We start from the raw sequence: 20,312 nt of genomic DNA on the forward strand, positions 1-20,312 counted from the left end.
GCACATCTCAGCTCTGGAATCCCACCTCTCCCACACGTCTCCAGTTCTCAGGGAGCTGCTTTTAGCAGCTTTTCTGGATTCCCTTCCATCCCAAAACGCCATTTTTCCTCTGGTCACCCCCACTCCTTCACCATGACACCTGGGAAATCCCCAGCAGGGACCCCAGACTCTTGCTGGCTGCACCAGGGAGCCAAAACCCCCTCTGTGAGAACGGCAACAGAGCGAGAGCCGGGCTGGGACCAACACGGTTTATTAGAGGAGAACACCCCGAGGGGTCTGATGGATGTGGCAGGTCCAGTCACGAGAGAAAACAACACCAAGGACAACACAGTGAAACCCACAGCAACAACACACAGGGGGAAAGTCCAGTTGTTGGCCAGTGCAGCAGGAGAAGCACAAACCACACTGGAGAGGAGCCCACCCCAGGCAGCCCCAGGGACGGCACGGGTGGGCACAGCAAAGCACACAGCAGCAGCCCCACGGCTGCCAGCTGCAGGGATGGAGCAGAGAAGAGACTCAGCAGCAGCCAGGTGGGTAAAAGCAAAGGGGGCAGCCACTGCAGGGATGCACAGGGAGGGCTGGCCTCACCTGGGCTCCATTCCTCAGCTGCACTGGCAGCATCACACCAAGCAGAGTCACTAAAACCCCTGCCTGCCCTGTGCCCCTGCCCCCAGCTCACATTCTCTGCATCTCAGAACCCTGAAAGGCAGCAGCAAAAGCTGCTGAGATACAGGGCCCTGCCCCCAGTCCCACAGCACACTCAAGCCAACAGCAGCCTCAGACAGGGCATCTCCTGCACAGCACAGCCCAGCCAACACTCCTCATCCAAGCTGTGCATCCCAGTGCAAGCACCCAGCCCAGTGCCTGCTCTGGCACCCTGCACCCTGTGCTGGCTGGAGGTCCCCAGGAGCTCACTGCAGCCCTGTTCCTGTGCCCACATCACCTCTGGTGCTGCCCACTTGCAAGCTGGGCTTGGCTGGGCTGCCAGGCTGCGACCTCAGGAAGCGCCTTGGGAAGGTTTCCTGGGCTGTTCTCCTCCTCCCAGCTGCCAAAAAGGGCTCTGTGATACAGTTCAGATCCCACTCTTGGGTTCACATTAAAAGATGAAGCCTCTTTAGCAGAGATGTGTTAGAGACACTCACTCACCACTTTCAAGGCTTCATTTGTCTGGATTTTAGACCTTCCTCTAAAGTGCTCGTCACCCAGATGTGACCAGTAACAGTCTGACAGAGTGAAATAGCTCAGGGGGAAGGGGAAAAAAAGTGCAATTTGCTTTTCACTGCTCTAGCAGGATCTAGTGCAACGAGAAAAGAGCCTCCCAAGCCACTGAAGGCATCACTACCAGCAAAAGTGCCTCGGCTCCAGCTGCAGCCTCGGCGCCAGGAGGGGCTGAGCTGGGACAAACCCTTCAGCACAGAGCCAGAGGCAGCCTCACACCTCAGAAAACACCAGCCTGGGGAGCTGCTGGCTGTAGCAAACAACCCCCTGGCAATGCTGGGCCTCCCAGGCACGGGGTACTGTTGACATTTTCCTGCCCAGGGCCCTCTGGGCCAGGGCTCAGTGCAGCAGTGTCAGGGTCACTCTGACACCCGTTGCAGAGCAGCTCTCCAATCAATTCCCCTTCCTGGCTCTTAGTCAGAGGTCTGGTTCTCTCACAGCATCACTGGCTCAGGTGGCTATTTTAGGAAACACCAGAGGGTTTAAGATGCTGAGGAGAAAAAGATTATCAACTCATATGGGCTCAGCCTACAAAGGGGAAAAAACTCCTTTAATTAACCACCCCAGGGTGAAATCCTCGGCAGATTCACCTAAATGGACTTCAAACGATGTCCCTGATATCCCAGGGCCTGCTTTTGACCTCATTGCAAGGCTGGGCACAGGTCAGTGGACCCAGGAGGGCTCACACAGGAGCTGAGCTCTGGCTGCCTCACCCAGGTCGTTATTTTCATGTGGCAACTCATGCAACTGAACCCCAAGTTTTAAAACCTGGGTCAGCAATGGCCCAAAGCTCCAAGCAGAAAACAAGATTAAATATATATATGTGTTTGCTTCTCTGTTTGTGCCTGACAGCACAGCTCTGCAGCTGACTAAACCCTGCTGGGGAGCAGGGGCTGGGGCTGGGGAGCAAGAACATCATGGTTCCATTTTAACTAAAAGGGACATTCTGTTTCAAACCTGCAAGAAGGGGTTACTGTGTGCTCCCAGCTTTCCAGCTCAACAGTTGAGCCTGAGAACTTGCTTGGGATAGCAAAGGCTTTGGGAGTTACTTGGGGTTTTAAAGGAACACCAATAGGTTCAACTGCCCGGCACCAACAGCTCACAAACAGCTCCATCCTGGAGGGATGGCACCTGAAACGAGCAGGGGTGAAGGGGAAAGGCCTGTGGGGCTGCCTGGAGCAGGGGAGCCTCTGGCCCCAAGGAACAGGGACAACACACACAGAGGCAAACGGGAGCCCTTGGGCAGCCTCATCCTCCGTGGCCCTGGGAACAACCTCGAGCTCGCTGGGGCAAGTGACCCCTGTCCTGCAGCCACAGGTCCCAGCGTGGCACAGGGGTGATGTCTGTGCCCTGCAGCCACAGGTCCCAGCGTGGCACAGGGGTGATGTCTGTGCCCTGCAGCCACAGGTCCCAGCATGGCACAGGGGTGGTGTCTGTGCCGTGCAGCCACAGGTCCCAGCGTGGCACAGGGGTGGTGTCTGTGGGACCCCCAGCTCTGCTACTTGCTGTTGGGGGTTTGCTTCTCCCGCGGCGGCCGCTTGTGCTTCTGGGCGATGCCGTAGGGGACGTGGGCAGCGACGGTGCCCAGCTCCTTGGCTCCTTCCACGTGGAACATCTGGTCATCGAAGAAGATGTGGGGACGGATCTTCCTGAGCAGCGGCCCCTTGGGAGCCCCGGCCAGGAACAAAGCCTCGTCTGTCTCCAGGCCCCAGCTGCGCAGAGTCTTCAGCGCCCGGGCTCCCGAGCTGGCCGCGCTCCTGGCTGTCACCAGGTACGTGCGGATGGGACACTCCATCCTCAGCCCCTTGGAATAGAACTTCTTCTGCAGCTTCCCCAGGGCCTCCAGGAAACCCTTCAGGGGTCCCTGCCAAAGCAAGAAGAAACCATCACTTTGCAGACTTTCCTCCTGGCACCCAGGCTCGGCAGAGCCAGACGTCTGGCTGACCCTGAGACCCCCAGGAGCAATAGTGAGGGGCCAGCAGTGGCCATTCTGTGGGCCAGCAGTGGCCATCCCATGGGCCAGCAGTGGCCATCCCACGGGCCAGCAGTGGCCATCCCGTGGGCCAGCAGTGGCCATCCCACGGGCCAGCAGTGGCCATCCCGTGGGCCAGCAGTACCAGGCTGCCGACTCTCCCCACGTGCCAAGCCCTGGCTTGTTCCCAGAGGACAGAGCATCCCTGTGGGCTGTCTCGCTCCCAGAGGCTTTTCCTGGCTGCAGCCCAGCGCTACCTGAGCCAGAGGCTTGTTCTCATGAGCCTTTTCGTGCTCAAAGAACATGTCCAAGCCGTGAGCCTTGACGATCTGCTCCGACTCATCGGAGAACAGCACGGCGTCGCCGTCAAACGCCACGCGCAGCTGGTGCTCCGACACCTCCAGGTCTCTGCTGGGGCTGAAGATGGTGGCTGCAGCGATCCCTGGGGAGGTAAAAGGTGAGGCAAGAGGCAGCAGTTACCCAAGGACCCAGCCTCGGGGCTTCTCCATGGAGAAGCAGAGCAAAACACGATGGGCTGGAAGCAAACACCACGGGGAAATGCACACAGGGTGGTGCCTGCAGCTTGGCCCCGAGAGCCTTAACAGCAAAACCAAATCCCCTCCCTTTGCATACAGGCATTAATGGGGAAAAATGGTGCCTGTGCCCTGGAAGAGCTTGAGGAAAGCCTCATTTCTATGGACACCAGCAGCTCTTTGCAGCATCACGGGTGGGATGTGGGACAAGGCAGAGCTGCACACCCATGTAGGGACAGGGACACGGGAGCCACTGCTTGTGGCACCAACCCCCCGAGGGCTCCAGGCTCCCCCTGCTTCCTCCCCCACCCCGAGCTGGGCCCCTGACTCACCCTCTTCAATGGCCCCACTCACTTTCTCGGCGTCGGAGGAGAGGTAGAGGTTGGTGTGATAGGCCTTGAGGTAACAGATGGGGCTGTTCCCTCCCGTCATGCAGAACCTCTCGATGAACAGACCTGGGGGCAGATGGACTCTGGGCTGGGTGAGCCTGGCTGCCCCCACACACCCCTCCAGCTGCTGCCCTGGGGCCTCCCAAGGGCGGGCAGGACAGGGGCTGGTTTTGGCACAGCCACCCAGCAGCGTGGCCCCTGCCAGAGCATCTCAGCCTCAGGCAGCTTCTGCCCAGGGAGCAGCGGGCTCAGCGTGGGGTTTGGAGGAAGAGACGGGAGAAAGCGTCTCCTCATGCTGGCACCGAGCCACTGCCCCCTGCCCACGGACCCCAGCACCAGGCAGGGGCAGCTCCGCTCCCAGCACCAGGCACAGGCAGGGGCAGCTCCGCTCCCAGCACCAGGCAGGGGCAGCTCTGCTCCCAGCTCACCGTAGTGGTTGATGCTGTTGATGAGGCGAACCCCGACCTGCGCGTGGTTGTTGGTCATGAGCACGATGTCAAACAGCTCCTCGCTGTCGGGGTACAGCTCCCGCAGCTGCGTGTTCACAGCCTCCAGCGCCTGCAGCGTCCCGGGGCCAGGGGAGGGGAGTCAGCGAGCCCCAGGCACGGCCTGGCCCCTCCTCACCCAGCAACACCCTCCAGCTCACCCAACACAGGCATCTACCCCGAGCCCACCACACCCCGAGCCGAGGAGACGCAGCAAACAGCTTTGACTGGGGAGAAGAGAAAGACTGGTGTGGGGGGAGAACTCAGACCCACTCTTCCACTTGCAAATACAAAAGGTTTCAAGTTTTTCAGTAGGAGATGAGATTAAATCAGCTCAAAGCTGCAGCTGAGTGTTTTTCAGGCAGTCACAAATAGCACAAGCCTCTCCCCACCAAGTGGGTTCGTGTATTCAGTGGGAGCAGTTGGGAGGCTGCTGCAGCGGGAGCCAACACACACAGCTGCACAAAACCCACCAGAGCTGGGCCACAGCCTGCAAAACGTGTCTTGAGTCTGAAAGGCCTCATTTCAACAGGTCAAAACTGGGAATTGCCCAGCTCTGCAGCAAGGGCAAACTCAGCTCCTTCCACAGAATAAACACGTTGCAATCAAAAGAGGGATGAGAATTCCCTAAGGGGAGCTGTAAATACGACCCAAAGAGCTCAGCTCTTGGGCTCAGCTGCCAATTTGGAAAATCCAGTGTTTCCTCAGTCCAGGAAGGACATCACTTGCCAGGAGCTTTAGTTTGACCTCTCTTTGCTCTGTGACCACATCCCTCCCATCACAGACCCCCCCAACCCCAGCACCCCGCAGCTCCCCCTCTGCCCAGCCCTTCGGGGTCAGGAGCGCGGTGCAGGCTCAGCTCAGGCAGGGGGCTGCTCACCTTGACGAAGGGGAAGGCAGCCCCAGGGAGGAAGGGCTCGTTCTCATGGTCCAGCTGGTATTTCACATAGGCCTCCACGCCCTGCTCGCTGTAAATCTTCTGCTCCTCCTCCATGCGGAACAGCGCCCGCGAGGACACGGCGATGGTGATGGCGTTCTCGGGCTTGGGCTGCAGGGAGAGGCAGAAACCGAGGAGTCCCTCAATGCAAGAGCCCTGCAGAGCTGCTCCAGCCCAGCCCCTGCCAAAGCAGCTTCCCCTCGCTCAGGGGACACGGGAGCATGTCCAGCCTTTCCTCCTCACACACAGGTTCCAGCCCCTCGGCATCTTGCTGTCCCTGCCCTGGCCTCTCTGCAGCACTTCCCTGTCTCTCCTGAGCTGGGGAGCCCAGAGCTGGACACAGGACTCCAGATGAGGCCTCACCAGGGCAGAGCAGAGGGGCAGCAGAACCCCCCTCACCCTGCTGCCCACACTCTCCTCATGCCCCCAGGCTGCCATTGGCTTCTTGCCCACGAGGGCACGTTGCTGGCTCATGTTCCATTTGCTGCCCCCCAGCACTGCCAGGTCCCTCTCCTGGAGCTGCTCCCCAGCAGGTCACCCCCAGCCTGTGCTGGTGCTGGGCTGGTTCCTCCTCAGGTGAGGGTTCTGCACTGGCTCGTGGTGATGCAGCCCCTGCACCCAGCCCTGCTGCCACAGGAGCCTCTGTTAACTCACCACATGATAGGTGACACCTCCACGGCAACTGGAGGGTAAAGGGGCAGCTGTGACCCTGACCTTACAATGCTTCCACAGATCAAGTCCCAGTGCACCATCCCCACATATCTGGAATAGCAAAGATCCTTCTCCTGCTGCTCACACCCTGCCTGAGCCCTCCCACTACAGGCAGGCTCCCAGGACCCATCCAGACCCCGTGTGCTACCCCAGCATAAACACCTAACCCGCTGCAGAAGGCAGTTGTGTGGCTTTCCCCTCCCCTGCCAGGAATAACCACACACTGCAGCTCAGCCAGACCCAGGCTCCCACGCTGCTGTCCAGATGTGACAAACAACCCCTGCCAGCTCAGCTTATGAAAACACTTGATATAGTTATTGTGGGTGGAAACATGACAAACAGGTGGTGCAGGCAGTGATTTATGAGTCATTATTATGCATGTTTGAAGGCTTGATCCAAAACCCACTGAAGGCAACAAGAGGTGGGACTTGGCAGTGACAGAGGGGACACCAGGAGAGTCAATCTCATCTTGACCCCCACCCTGTCCTCCCTCTCCCCTTGGAGGGCAGAAGGGTGTTAATCCTCATCACATTGAAAGCAAATTCACTACTGATGGCCAACAAGAAGCCTTGGCTCCCAGAGCAGCAGATCCTAAGGAGGGATGCACAGGCTGCCCTGGCCCCAGCAGACTCTGGGGGCAGGATGGGGCTCGTAGGGGGTCCCGTGGGGGATGTTCCTGGAGCTGGGAGCAGTCCCAGCCCATGTGCTCAGAGATGTGTCTCCCCAGGGAGCCTGTGAAATCAGGGCAGGCAGCACCTCAGAAACACCTCAGCTCCTTCCAGGATCCTCACATAGCACCTTCCCCTGTGAGCAGTGAGTAATCCTCCAGCAATGCCGTTTGCCCAGGGCCAGGAGGGCACCTTTGCCAGCTGCTCTGCACACCCAGGTGCTCCAAAGTTCAAGCTCCCACCCTGCCTGGTGCTGAGCTTTACAGGAACAGCAGCCTTGCCAGCCCAAGGTCCCTCATCCTGCAGGGGACAATCCTGCCCTGGGGCTTGCTCTGCCCTCAGCCTGGCCCTGCTCATCCTACCCACACCCACCCAGGAATGAGTCAGGGGCAGCCCCTGTGCCATTCCCAGCACCCACCTCCCCCAGGAGCAGCACCCGGGGCCAGCCCTGCAGCACAGTCCATCCCAGGCACTTCCCCAAGGCCCCACCAGCACCCAACGTCCCCAGCACACAGATTAAGCAGTGGGTGATGAGGAGGAGACACACACGAGCCCTGAGAACACCACAGTCCCATCTGGAAACAGCCCTTTTGAGAAAGCAGCTGAAGAAGCCCCAGGCGCCCCAGGAGCTGCTCAGCAGCACCAGCATCACCTCACATCCCATCCTCGTTTAGCTATTAACTTCGTCATGGGCCAAGCCCTGGCACTCCAGCTCATTAATTAATAACTCTGGTGTCATGGGCCATTTATTAGCTGCAAATATGAATCACTCTTGCAGGTGTTGCCCATCCGGCCCTTGGGCTGCAGGAAGGAGCCCGGCTGAGCCCCAGCCCCTGCGGGGACGGGTGACGCAGGGGACCTGGGGGAGCTGCAGGTGTTTGCTCCCCAGTGGAGGGCAGGACACAGCTCCCTCTGCAGCCATCCCCCAGGGAAAGGGCAGCACACACACAGCAAACGGGCATCTGGAGCCCTGTGTCCAGTGCTGAGCTCCCCAGCCCGGGAGAGACGGGGAACTGCTGGAGAGAGCCCAGTGCAGGGCTCCGGGTGCTGAGGGGATGGAACGTGTGTGAGGAGGAAAGGCTGGACACGTTCCTGTGCCCCCTGAGCGAGGGGAAGCTGCTTTAGCTGGGGACTCTGTGTTGAAGGGGGTGAGGGGGGTGTGGGGCCATGAGCTGGGTCTCGCTGGGTGCCCAGCCCTCGTCCATCTCCCCCGTACACACCTCGGCTGCCAAGAGCTCAGGCACCTTACGCAATGGCCACGGGCTGCTAAAGGTCCCTTCCCTGCCATTTAAAGGCACCAGCCTCCAGGAGGTTAATTTAAGAGGTTATAAACACAGCAATAAAAATAACCATGAGCTGGGGGCCCAGCCCTGGGCTGCTGCAGCCCCGGCTGCCCGCGGGGACCTGCCGGCTCCTGCTCACCCCTGCCCAGGGGCAGCTGCACCTCTGGAGCACCCTCTGCTAAGGCAGCTCGGGCTGGAGCAGCCCCTGCTGTTCCATGGGCAATGCTGACAGTCACAGCTCCGGAGGTGCTGCTCTGGCAGCAGGGAGCTGCAGCCTGACACGTCTTGGTTGGGTTGGGTTGGAAGCGCTCCCTCCTCAGGGCTCCGGGGAAGCTGCTCCAGCCCCACCACTACTGCAAGATGATCGTGACTAAAACGGGCTGGAAAAAGTCACAGTGCCAGCAGGGACCTCAAACCCTCACCCAGGGTGCTGTGAACCACCCAACAAATCCCACTTTGCCTTGAAACATCACAGTTTTAGGGGAAAAGACCCTTCGTTTTTACCAGGCAGCGGGTCCATGGGAGGAATCCCACTCACAGTCCTTGTCAGGATCCATTTAGCCCCACGAGCTGTCCTGGAGCCTGCACAGCACCTCATCCCAACACAGCCCCTTGCTCCAGCTGCCCAGGGTTTCAGCCCTGACCAACCCTGTTTTGCCCTCAGAGCAGCATCCAAGGTCAAGCCAAGGTTAATTAAAGCTCATCATCCAACACAAGCCCAGGAAGCAGCTGTGGGGCTCTGCTTGGTCAAATCCCACTGAATTTGCTGCCTGGGGACTCCTGATGAGCTCTTCTCCCTTCCCCACTTCCCACGGGAAGCTCAGATCCAGCCCCATCCCAGGCATAAGCAAGAGATGAATGATGTGTTTAACAGAAGTGCAGGATGGGGGAAGGTCCCATCCCAATGCCAGGTCCATCTCCAGGCTCAGCTGGACAGGGGAACGTGCCCTGAGAGCCCAGCCCTCTGCAGAGGAGCATCAGCCCTTGGCACAGCCTTCAGGTGGTCCACAAGGTCCAAACCCCACCTCAGAAGCCCAACTGACCCTTCCAGCTCCAGCTCCATCCATCCCAGCCCCAAACAGCCCAGGTTTGGGGTAATGACCTATTTCAGGACTGGCTGGAAATGGCACCTTTTCCTCTGCAGACCCAACAGCTGGCAGGCCTGTAAATCACCCTCCTAATGGGATGGAAATCCTCAGCAGGCCCCCAGGGATTAGAGGCAGACCTTCAGAAATCCCAGCATGTGCATCAGGGCTGTGTCCTCCCAGCCACGGTGCCCACAGTGGCACCCAACTCCAGCCACTGCCAGAGGCCATCACAGGCAGGAGACACAGTGGGGACCCCATTCTGCACCCCTTGATCCTTTTGCATTGCCTGAGGCTGGAGCTGCTGGGCTCACCTCAGTCCTAAACACCTGCAGGAGCTCTGGCAGCTCTGGGCACTGCCCCAGATGCAGCTGAAGGCCAAACCCTTGAGGCCAAATTCAAAGTTTGGAGGTGGATTTTGGCATGAGACTTGGTCACAGGAAGGGAAGAGGCAGGGGGCTTGTCCCAGGGTCTGACACAGTCCCCACCCCTGCTAAAGCACCCCAAAGACGAGGCACAGATGGGCTCCCCTGGGTGCAGGGACAAGCAGGGCACCCAGAGGAGAAGGCTAGAAGGCAGCCAGCCCCCACTGGCCCAGCCTCTCCCCCTGCACCATGTCACTGGAGAGGCTGGGGGACATTTTTAGCATTGCTCAAGAGTGACAAGGCTGATTGCTGACCTCCCCAGCTGGCAGGAGCAGGAGCGGGGGGAGCAGAGACTCTGCCTGGCGGGGACTCTGCCATGGGCTCTGGGGACACCTCATTAACCCATTTCCCAGCCAGGAACAGACTCCCCAGAAATCACCCTGTTGTCTTAGAGCCCATCTCCAGGAAGGAGCAGCCCCCACAGCTCACGTCTGCTTCGCCAGCAGCACCTGGCAGAGCCAAGGGGCAGAGCTGGCACCTGCAAGGGCACAGGCAGCCGGCAGCTCCCCTCCCCACGTGCACGAGGGAGCCCTGGGCAGCCACCAGCCCCCTGCTCGGGGTCAGCTTAAAGTTTAAGGTGCTGCCTGAGATCACTTGGAGTTTGCCAAACACATTATTTATGATGCACAGGGGGGACAGCTGCCTGGCAGGGCAGGGATGGGCAGCTCAGCTGTGTGAGAGGGCAACCAAGCAGCCTGGCCACGGGGCCTCTGTGGAGGGGCATGGGCTCGGGCATCACCCCCAGCCCCACAGGGGTGGGTGGCACAGGCTGGTTTCAGAGCCTAAAGGCCTGGATCTCAGCTCTGCTGCAAGAAAACCCCATCACCTCCCCGTGCCTCAGTTTCCCCTGCTGTAAGGAGAGGAAGAGGAGGAGCCTGGGCTGACATGGCAGGAGGCTGAGAGCGTGGCATGAAAAGCAACCAGCTGCATCCCAGCACCAAGCCAGGCTGTTCCTCTCCTCCGGGCAGGGCAGAGGCAGCAGCGGGCACAGGAGCAGGGGCTGCAGAGCAGGGTCACACACAGAGCTTCGCGGCAAAACGTGCCAAACGCCACCGGGCTCCTGACCTCCCCGCGGGCAGCATCTCTGTGAGCCCCACACCTCGGGGGCACCCGCAGCCCGAGGATGGCTCAGGCTGGGGGGGCTCCCAGGCTGCGTGCCAGGGCCAGGGCACCCCGGGGTGCAGCTCCCGGCCCCGCACTGCCCCGGCTTGTCAGACACAGAGCAGCACTTCCAGGCGCTTCCTCGTTTAAACCCATCAGGCTCAGCCCTGGTTAGATAACACAGACTTTCCCTCTAATCTGGCGGAGCACACGAGCCTGGCCGGGGCAGCCCCAGCCCCCCGCTGCCCTGCGGCCCCCGGGCTGCCCCCTGCCCCACCGCAGCCACCCCCCGGCCCTGGCAGAGCCTCCTGCCTTGGCCCGGGGGGCTCATGGGGCATAGAGCTGCTCTGCAAGGACACCTCAGCCCAGGGGGGACCCAGGAATGCGCCGGGGACCTGCAGGAACTCGAAGAGACTGGGGAGATCCAGAGGGACCCCAGGCAAACCAGGGATGCCACGGAGGTGCAGATGCACCCGCAGAGACCCGGGGCTTCCCCAAGGACAGGGGGTCAAAACCACAAACGCCCGAGGGGACCCACTGATGAGACCCCCTGAGAGCCCCGGGGGGACCCGCAGGAGACGGGGCGTGCGGTGGGACGGCACCGGAGCAGCCGGCTGCCCTCCGGGGTCGGGAGCGCTGGCACCTCGCGGGGGGCTCTTACCGATTTGGGCTTCTTCTTGGGGGCGAGGTTGTCGTAAAAAGCCTTGGCTTCCTCCCAGGGCTGCCCCGCCGCTCCCGGGGGCTCCGCTCCCGGCGGCTCCATGCCGGGGGCTCGGGGCCCGTCGGACGGGCGCGGCGGCGGCTCCGCACGCACCGGCAGCTCCCGCAGCCGCGGCCGGCCCGGCGCACCGCGCTTTATACGGCATCCCATGAAGCTCCGGGGTTTCAGCCCACCGGGATACGGTTTAACCTCTTCGGGACCGAGCCCGCCCCGCTGCCGTCTGCCCTCACCCCCCTCAGCGCCGGCGGCGGGACGCGGGAGCGCTCCGCAGCCGCTCCAGGGCAGAGCCCGGTCACGGGCGAAGGGAAGGGCTGAGGGGACGGAGCTGCTGTCAGCAGACAGCCCGGAGGAGGACGGGGAGCCAGGAGGTGCCAGAGCATCCGCGGGCAACAGCAGGAGCGCCAGAGGAACCTGCACCGTGTGCTGGAGAATGGATTGAGCGTGGATATTAATTAAAGCTCTTCACTGAACCCTCTCCCACGAGTGCTGGTGGGAATGGGTCCAGGCAGAGAGCTGTGCACAGAGCTCAGGCTCAAAACATGTCTTTGCACGGAGGTTCAAGCCAGAGAGGAGCCAGGTGAAGGTGGATGCTTGTGAGCAGGGCTGGCTCCAGGGCCTGCCCAGCTGCCTGGGTCCCAAACACTTTGGGATGCTCTTCTGGGACTTTAACATCATTGCAGCCTCATCACTGATTCCCTTTCCCCAGGGCCTTTGCAGGTCCCTCCCGGGAATTGCCCATTTCCTTCGGGGTGGCCTCAAGAGCAGCAGCAGCTTTGAGGGCTCCGGGATCACAGAGGCTATTCTGAGTCCCCTCTCAAGCTCAAGTTGCTGCCCTTTCCAAGAGCAGCCCTGGCACGACCCCAGGCTCCCACACAGCAGGGAGGGACCTGCCCCGTCCCTCCTTCCCCAGGCACTGCTGAGCTGTGCACACACACACACCCCCCACGCTCTCCCTGCCACGGTTTTGGCATCCTCCCACCTCTGTGCTCAGGTGCCGGCTGCTGCAGGACAGAGGTGCCGGTGGTTTGCAGGGAGGGATGGGGGGTGGCTCTCAGCCGGAGCCAGCCCTGCCCTTAACTACAGAGAAGCACCGAAAGTTGGTGAGAGCTGCTTAGCAACAGCCACCATCTCTGCAGGCTGCTGCTGGAGAAGAAAGGCCAGAGGAAAATATGTGCAGGGAAGATGGGGGGTGGAGGGGAGGAGGCTGAGGAGGATAAAGATACAGTGATAGCAGTTCCTAGTTTCTGATGGTGTTCAGGACAAAGCCACCACATCTTCTGGCTATGCCCGTTCCTGACTGAGGGGCACAGACAGGACACAGCTCCTTCTTGACAAATGAAACCCATCTCCAACACAGACCACAGATGTCTGGTCCTACCCACCCCCAAGAGATAACATTCCTTTTCCCAGACCTGCATGTCTGAGGTTGAACTTTCACCCCTCATCACGGCTCCCCAGGCTGAGCCCCACTGTGCTGCTCCCAAGGGCTTCCCCATCCTTTGGAGTGTCATGGGCTCAAGTGAGTCGTAACTGATGCTCAGGGGTGCAGCATTGTCATCTCAGCCTCTCTGTAGCTGCAGCAGCCAGCTGCTCCCCAGAGAGCCATCTGGGGGGACACCACATATGGGGGACAGTTTATTTTTCCATTAAAAAAATAGGTAACAACTTCACCATCTCCTAACAGATATTACAGTCACCACAACGTGCAGAATAAATACTGAGCTGTGACAATATCCCTGTCCTGGGGCAGGAGGGATGGAGGCAGCAGGCTGGGGGAAGGGGGAGGAAGGAGATAGACACGTTTCTTGTGGCCCTGGAGCCTTGCCAGGAGGCTCAACAGGCACAGGACCCATCCACACCTCTCCACAGCCCCAGTCCAGGACTAACCAGCCCTCACAGTAATGCCATATACCAGGAGCTGCATCAGGACATGCCTTCAACACTCACCCTCCCAACCCAGACCCAGGGCAGCCCACAGAGGAGTTGGGCAGGCCCTGCCTTCAATTTGGAACCCCAGGCATCACACTTTGATATCCAGGAAGGTCAGAAACATCCAAGATGCTGCCAGGGCAGTTGTAGAGGTCACACACTTGCTCTGCCAGCCCACACGTGATGGGGCAGAAGGTGGCTTCTGGGATCAGATGCCACATCCAGGGGTGGCCTTTGGACTATTGTGCTCCCCCCTGAAGTCCCCTGACCAACCCTGGCTGTTCATAGCAGTGAAAGCAGAGGTGGAAAAGCTGGACAGGGCCCTTGGGTGCAACACCCTGCCCGAGCTCCCCAGGGCCAGCTCTGGTCCCTCTGAACAGCCTTGCAGGGAATTGCTAGTGAAGGAGACCAGCGCCAGGACCTGGGGCTTTTCAGCCTCTCTGGAGGCATCACAAGCAATGAAGTGGGGAATCAACAGAAAGGGGAAAGAGGTGGCTTCAGGGAGATTTAGGGAACTGGCCAGGCAGAGCAGTGGGGGGAAGCAGGGAGAAAGCAGCAGGGATGGATGTGGGAACAGTTGGCCCTGGGGAACCAGGACACTCGCCATCAGCTGCAGGGAGTCCAGCTCCAGGATGGGAGAGGGATGATGTCAGGGGAACCTCCAGAGCAGGCTCTGCCCATCGAGGGAGAGCTACAGCCCACAGCCTGCCTGGGACACAGGAGCAGGGGCAGCTGGGTGGCAGGAGGGACGGAGCGTGGCTCACGCCTGGGGCTAAGCAGGCACAGCGGGGAGGACTCAGCGGGAAACAGGGATGGAAACCACGAGGGGAGCAGAGGTTGGCTGCAGCCAGTCCAGCAAAGACCCCCCAGGGCTCTATTTCTGCATGTCACACTGCAGGAGGAGGACGATGGAGGGGTCACTCTTCGCTGCCTCCTTGAACTCCTCCAGGGAGATCTGGTCGTCCTTGTCCTTGTCCATCTTTGTGAAGATCTTGTCAACACGCTGCTGGGGCGTCAGCCCATCTTGGTTCATCCTCATCATGATCACAGTCCCCACCATCTTGTAAATAGCCTGGAGCAAGGAGAGAAGCAAAGTACCAGAGTGGGAACGTTGGGCAGGCAGAAGGCCCCAGGACAAGGCAAGGGACAGAGCTACTCTGCAGTTCACCTCTGTCACAGGTTATGCTGCTGCACAGCCACAGCAAGGGCACTGCAGGTACCCTTCAGACAGGGCTCTGGGCAGAAAAACTCATTCTTTGGACCCAGTAGCTGTGAACAGCCTGGAAAAAGCCATTTACCCCAGTACCTCAATGATCTCCAGCATCTCCAAGCGTGTGATCTTCCCGTCCCCGTCCAGGTCGTACATCTCAAAGGCCCAGTTGAGCTTCTGCTCGAAGGTGCCCCTGGAGGTGACAGACAGGGCACAGATGAACTCCCTGAAGTCGATGGTCCCATCCCCGTTCTTGTCGAAGGTGCGGAAGGCGTGTTGGGCAAACTTGGAGGCGTCTCCGTAGGGGAAGAACTGCAGGAGGAGAGGAGAGGAGAGGAGAGGAGAGGAGAGGAGAGGAGAGGAGAGGAGAGGAGAGGAGAGGAGAGGAGAGGAGAGGAGAGGAGAGGAAGATAGAAATGAGGAGGAGGGAGCTTGGCACAGAGCTGCACCCAAAGCAGCACCCTTGTCCCAGGAGGAGCAGGGTGCTCCAGCCCCACAGGTAGCCCTCGAGACCCCAGCCAGAGCCCACCTTGATGTAGAGCTGTTGAAACTCCTCCAGGTTGAGGATGCCGGTGGGACAGTCCTTGAGGAAGCCCTTGTACCACTGCTTCAGCTCCTGCTCGCTGAACTCCGTGCTCCTCACCAAGTCATCCAGCATCTCTGGGGCCAGTTTGCTGCTGTGCTTGCCCATGGCTGCCCCTGGGAGGGAAAAGCACAGCTCCCAGGACCTGCTCCACCCCAGCAGCCTCTTCCCCACACTGGAGCTGATCCACCTGGCTGGTGGCTGCCTGTGCCCTGTCCAGTGCTGGGGCAGTGACCGTGGCACTGGGGACAGGCTCAGTGCCCATGCTCAGCTGTGGCCCTCGCTGCTGGAGGCAGGCATGAGCTGCCCTGGGGCAGCCCACCAGCAGCATCAACTCCAATGCCCTCCACCTCCTAGGCTGGCTCCCTTTGGGCTGCAGAAAAACACTCAAAAAGCAACTGAAGGCCCAGAACCCCTCCTCACACGGCCTTTACCAGGCCACATCTGCCCCCTGCAAGGACGCAACAAAGAGGTAACACGTGTCTGCCATTAAAGCAGAGCAAACCCTCACTGGCACCACCTGATCTGCAGCGTGCCTCCGTGTGCAGGGCTGCCTGCCCTGCTGCTGGGCAGCTCCTGGGGAGGACGGGGTCTGTGCTGGGGCTGCTGCAGCCCTGGCAGTGCCGCAGGCGCGTGGGCAGCGCCGAGCGGCTCCGATACGCGCCGTGCCCGCTCCCACGCAGCCTTGGCTGCCGGCCCCGCGCAGCACGAGCGGCAGATGGTTTGCTCAGAGCTCCTGGAGCTTCTCTCTCCCTGGAGAAAGTTGAGTAGAAGTTCAACTGGAGCCCAACCAAGCACCATCTCCCTTCCGAGCATCTGATTTCCTGGCTGTGTGGGCTGGGGGGACACAGGGGGACACCGGCACCAGCCCCCTCCCGCAGCCGCGAGGGGCTCCGAGCTCCCGGCCAGCCCCGGCCCAGCCGGTACCGAGGCAGAGGCTGCTTCCTGCCCCATCAGCCCACCAGCATCTGTCACCGTCTGCCGCGGCAGCGCTTTCAGCCCCGGCTCCTCGGCAGCCGGAGCCGAGGGAGCGCCCGGACGCCCACGGGGCACAAGGAGAGCCCGCAGCCGCACCAGCTCCCCCCGGCCCCGCACCGCGACTCTGGCCCGCAGGGACCCATCAGTCTCTGCCGGGTATCGCATCCGTGGGCTCCTCGTCTCCCCCAGCCGCACCTGCAGGCGGGTTTCAGCTTCTCACCTGCACAAGGAGCAGCTGTTCCCGTGGGGAGCTTTGCTGGAAGCACCACACCTTCTGCAAGTGCAGCCTTCAAAGGGACCAGCACTCGAGAAGAGCATCCTTTGGTCCACGGACCCCAGTTCCCCTTTCCGAGCAGGGCCCAGCACAGGCCATGCCAGGGCAGGGGACAACAGGGATGGCTCCTGGGGCGAGTGACCAGGAGGGCCATGACACGCTTGGCACGAGCCCCTCGTCTCACAGCACCGATTCCAGCGTCAGTCACCGGCTGTTGGTCCCAAAACAGGACAGAGGGGCATCAATACAGGTGTCCCCCCGGGGCTGCACCCAGGGGATGGATGGGGGGAGCCGAGGGGCAGCAGCACTCGTGGACGCGGGGGGCTGCTCTGGCCACCCGAGAGCTCCGGAGCATCGGCTCCGACGCGGCTGGAACCGGCTCCCGGGACCTGCCCCGACGGCAGCTCCGCACCGGGAAACCGACTCCCAGCCCCGAGGAGGGTGTCCGGCCCCGGCGGCCCTTACCTGTCGCGTGGAGGCGGCGGCTCGGCGGGACACGCAGCCGGTGCCGGTACCGGAGGGGCCGCGGTCCAGCCCCCGGCTCTGCCCGCCCCCCTCCCGCCCCCTCCCCAGCCCCCGGCAGCAGCGTTCGCCCATTGGCTGGAAACCACGTCAGTCCCGAGGAAAGGGTCTCGGGGGGCGTCGAAGCGGGTTGCTGGGGAGATGCTGAGGGGATACTGGGATGGGAAATGGCACTGGGATGCTGGGGGATGCTGGAGTGGAAAGTGGAGGGGATGTGGGGGGAATTAAGGGGTTGGGACTCGGGGGGCTGCTGCTCCTGCCTGCCCAGGGGTATCTGCCTGGTCCCCAGTCTTGAGCAGAGCCCCTCTGCCCCTCTCCCTTGCTCCTTCTCTGCTTCCTCCCCACTCTACCCCATTCCCGTGCCTCGGGCTCCTGTCTCTGGTGGTGGCTGATCCCAAAGCACCCCAAAATCCCCTTCCCTTGGTCAGGGGCCAGCGGGGCCCCGCCGCCCGCCCGGAGGGGACACCGGGGCAGGGTCTGTCCGTGTCCAGAGGCACAGCCGAAGCGCAGAGGAGAAGGGGCCGAGACAACCGCTGCGATCCGCAGGAGCAACCGCGGGGTGTTTCCATGGCGATGGCTGCGGGCTCTTCCCGCCGCCCGTGGGCATCCCGCCGCGGTCCCGCCGCCACCGGGGCCGGGCTGCGCTCTGCAGCCGGTGCAAGCTCGGGTGAAGTCTCCATCCAGCCAGAGCCGGTGCCCATCCCGGTGCCCCGGGGGGTGCAGTGCCCTTCCCCGAGGCTCAGCATCCCCCGGCCCAGCCCTGCTCCCGGGGACACTCACCCCTCCCTGCGGCTGTGGCTGCGGGAAGCTGCAGAAATGCCCCAGCTGGAGGCCAGAGACTGGTTGACAAAGCAAACACAAACATCTGCAGCTGTGGAGCTGCAGCAGGGCTGCAGGGACCCGTCACCTGCTCACCCCAGGGCAGGAGGGCCGGGACCCCACACACACAGTCCTGTCCCGTGCCCCTGTCTGGAGCTGGATCCCCACCCGCGGGGTGGATTCAGCCCCACAGCTTTGGGGTCACTCCAGCAGCCTCTGCCAGGCACTGGGCACACAGCTCTGCCCCAAAGCCTGTCCATGAGCCTCCCTGAGAGCGTGAGGGGATGCCCCCCCCCTTCCCGTGCCAGCTGGGCAACCTGCTGATGGTTCTCAGCTGCTTAAGTAGAGAAGACATCAATTAGCAGCACTGCAAACTGCCCACACTCAGGACACACAGGGGGACTGGAAAATTAATGAGAGTTTAATTGAAGCAGCAGGGCTGCCAGGGCTGAGGCTGGCACAGCTCAACTCATGGGATGGGGTGTGCCAAAGGGGCACAGGGTGGCTGGAGGAGGAAGGGGAGCTCCAGAGACACTCTGGGGATGGGGACAAGGGCAGCGGGGGGGCACTGGAGTGTCCAACCTTTGGGACTGTGACACCCCGAGTCCTGGAGCTGGGGAGATGCCTGGGTTCGTGCAGGGCTGGCTGCACTGATGGCCCTGAGCACCCAGACTGGAGCACCCAGCTGAGCCCAGCACCCAGATCAGGGCACCCCAAGCCCTGATGTGGGGCCAGGCTGAACCGGGCTGGGTTGCAGAGGAGACGCCAAGGCTGTCCGGGGTCAGGGTACCAGCTCTGCTCCCTGGCAGCCCTTTGCTCCCCACTCCCACAGCAGCATCAGCCCAGCTCCATGCCTGGAGTCCCCGCGGTGCAGAGTTGCCAGGGCCTCGCTGGTTCCCAAAACCCTCCTCGTCCCGCGGTGCTGCCGAATGCAAAGGGCTGCAGCTTCCCCCAGCGGCTACGGCCCGCAGCAGCACGGCCTGGGGGGCTGTGCCCAGCGACAGGGACCCCGCAGCCACGGCCCCTCGCTGCCCGGGGCCTCTGAAGCCGCATCAGCCCCCTCAGGCTGCCGGGAGCTGTGGGGAGCAGGAGCTGCTGCTGCCCTCCCCACAGCCCCGCTCCTGCTGCAGCCCAGCTCCCCAGCTCTGCCAGTCCAGGGGCATCAGAGCTCAGACAGCCCCAGTGTGACCCCCAACACTCCTCTCCCATGAGGGTCCCCACCACACGGTCCTGGGCAGGACCTGTCACCCTGGATGGGCTCAGCTGGGCGTTGGGGATGGACTCCAGGCCCCTGGGAACAGGGATGGACACTGTCCCTTCAGGCCAGGGCATGGTGTCCCCAGCCAGCACAACTCCACAGCCCTCTCCATTTCCAGTGACACACTGGGCAGAGCCACAGAGCCCGAGCATGGGGTCAGTGGGCCACAGGCACATGCTGGGACATCAGGATGGGCTGAGGGCACCCTGGCACAGCCCAGAGGGAACCCAGTGCCACCCTCACTGCTGGCAGCATTTGGGATTGAGCTGTGGCCTGTCGAGAGTTTAGCAGCAAAACGTGGATTTCCCACTCGTTTGCTCATTTCTCGTGCTGCTCCCTCCCTTTGTGCCGTGTTTCCTCACCAGCAGATGTCCCTGGAGCACGTCCCTTCCCATCCCACTCCACCCAAGGGCTGAGGTTTGGTGCTGGGTGCCCTGGCCAGCGTTGGGGTGCTGTAGGGTGGGCACCCATGTCACACTGCTGCACAGAAATGCCCTTGTGAAGGAGTGAGGAGCTGCTGTCACTCACACTATGTCCCTGGGGACACCTCAGGGTGCCACCTGGCAAACCAGACCTGGGGTGACCACGGCACTGGGGGTTCCTCGTGATGTCCCCACCATCATGCCCAGCACTGGCCTGGGAAAAGGGGGTGGAGAAACAGAAATACCCTGATTTTGGGGGTTCCCCACCTGCTTCCTCCCTTGCTCCCACATCACCCCCATGGGAGCAGCTCTGAGCTGGCACGAGACGCCCAAACCTGCCCCCCAGCCCCAGCCCGGGGGGTGCTGAGCGGGGCGGATGGTGCTGCCGGGGCGGCACCGCGGCGGCTCGGGGGCTGTTCCCCTCCCCGGAGAGGGGCCGCGGGGAAGCGGAGCCGGCCTCGGGCTGGGGCAGCAGCAAAGGAGCATTTGGGGCTTCCCTCTGCCTGCTGAGAGAGGGCTGCGGGTGCTGGGGCCGCCGGGGCTGGGCCGGGCCGGCTCTGATGGGGAGAGGACGGGGGGTGACACCCGCTCGCTGTCACCGTGTCCCCCAGACCCGAGGAGCAGCATCCCAGCGGCGCTCCCAGCCGCGGCCGGCACGCAGAGGGTTAAGCGTCCCCGTCTCCCTCACACTCGAGACGTCACCGTCACCAGCGCCGCGGGGGGGGCTGGGGGGTGCTATGGTGGTCTTTGTGGTGCATTCGGCGCAGGGCGGCTCACGCGGGCGGCTCT

At 61.9% G+C, this 20,312-nt stretch overlaps 2 protein-coding genes across 3 annotated transcripts; both read right to left on the reverse strand.

Annotated features, from left to right (window-relative positions):
• Positions 1-253: 253 nt before the first annotated feature.
• Positions 254-11,693, reverse strand: NT5C1A (5'-nucleotidase, cytosolic IA). The gene is made up of 6 exons (XM_062014353.1): positions 11,469-11,693; positions 5,478-5,645; positions 4,541-4,670; positions 4,056-4,178; positions 3,448-3,632; positions 254-3,082 (listed from the first exon to the last, which is right to left on the reverse strand). Exons 1-6 carry the CDS (start codon positions 11,676-11,678, stop codon positions 2,717-2,719), a joined length of 1,182 nt encoding a protein of 393 aa, XP_061870337.1. The 5' UTR covers positions 11,679-11,693; the 3' UTR covers positions 254-2,716.
• Positions 11,694-14,331: 2,638 nt separating this feature from the next.
• Positions 14,332-15,364, reverse strand: HPCAL4 (hippocalcin like 4). Of its 2 annotated transcripts, XM_010197039.2 has the most exons (3): positions 15,197-15,364; positions 14,764-14,979; positions 14,332-14,529 (listed from the first exon to the last, which is right to left on the reverse strand). In XM_010197039.2, the coding sequence occupies exons 1-3, from the start codon at positions 15,356-15,358 to the stop codon at positions 14,332-14,334; spliced, it is 576 nt and encodes a 191-aa protein (XP_010195341.2). In that variant the 5' UTR covers positions 15,359-15,364. The 2 variants fall into 2 exon arrangements, with proteins under 2 accessions (XP_010195341.2, XP_061870338.1); XM_062014354.1 differs by lacking the exon at positions 14,764-14,979 and having other exon boundaries at positions 15,197-15,358.
• Between the last annotated feature and the right edge of the window lie 4,948 nt (positions 15,365-20,312).

This window comes from Colius striatus, chromosome 24 (assembly GCF_028858725.1).
Source record: "Colius striatus isolate bColStr4 chromosome 24, bColStr4.1.hap1, whole genome shotgun sequence".
Lineage (NCBI taxonomy): Eukaryota > Metazoa > Chordata > Aves > Coliiformes > Coliidae > Colius > Colius striatus.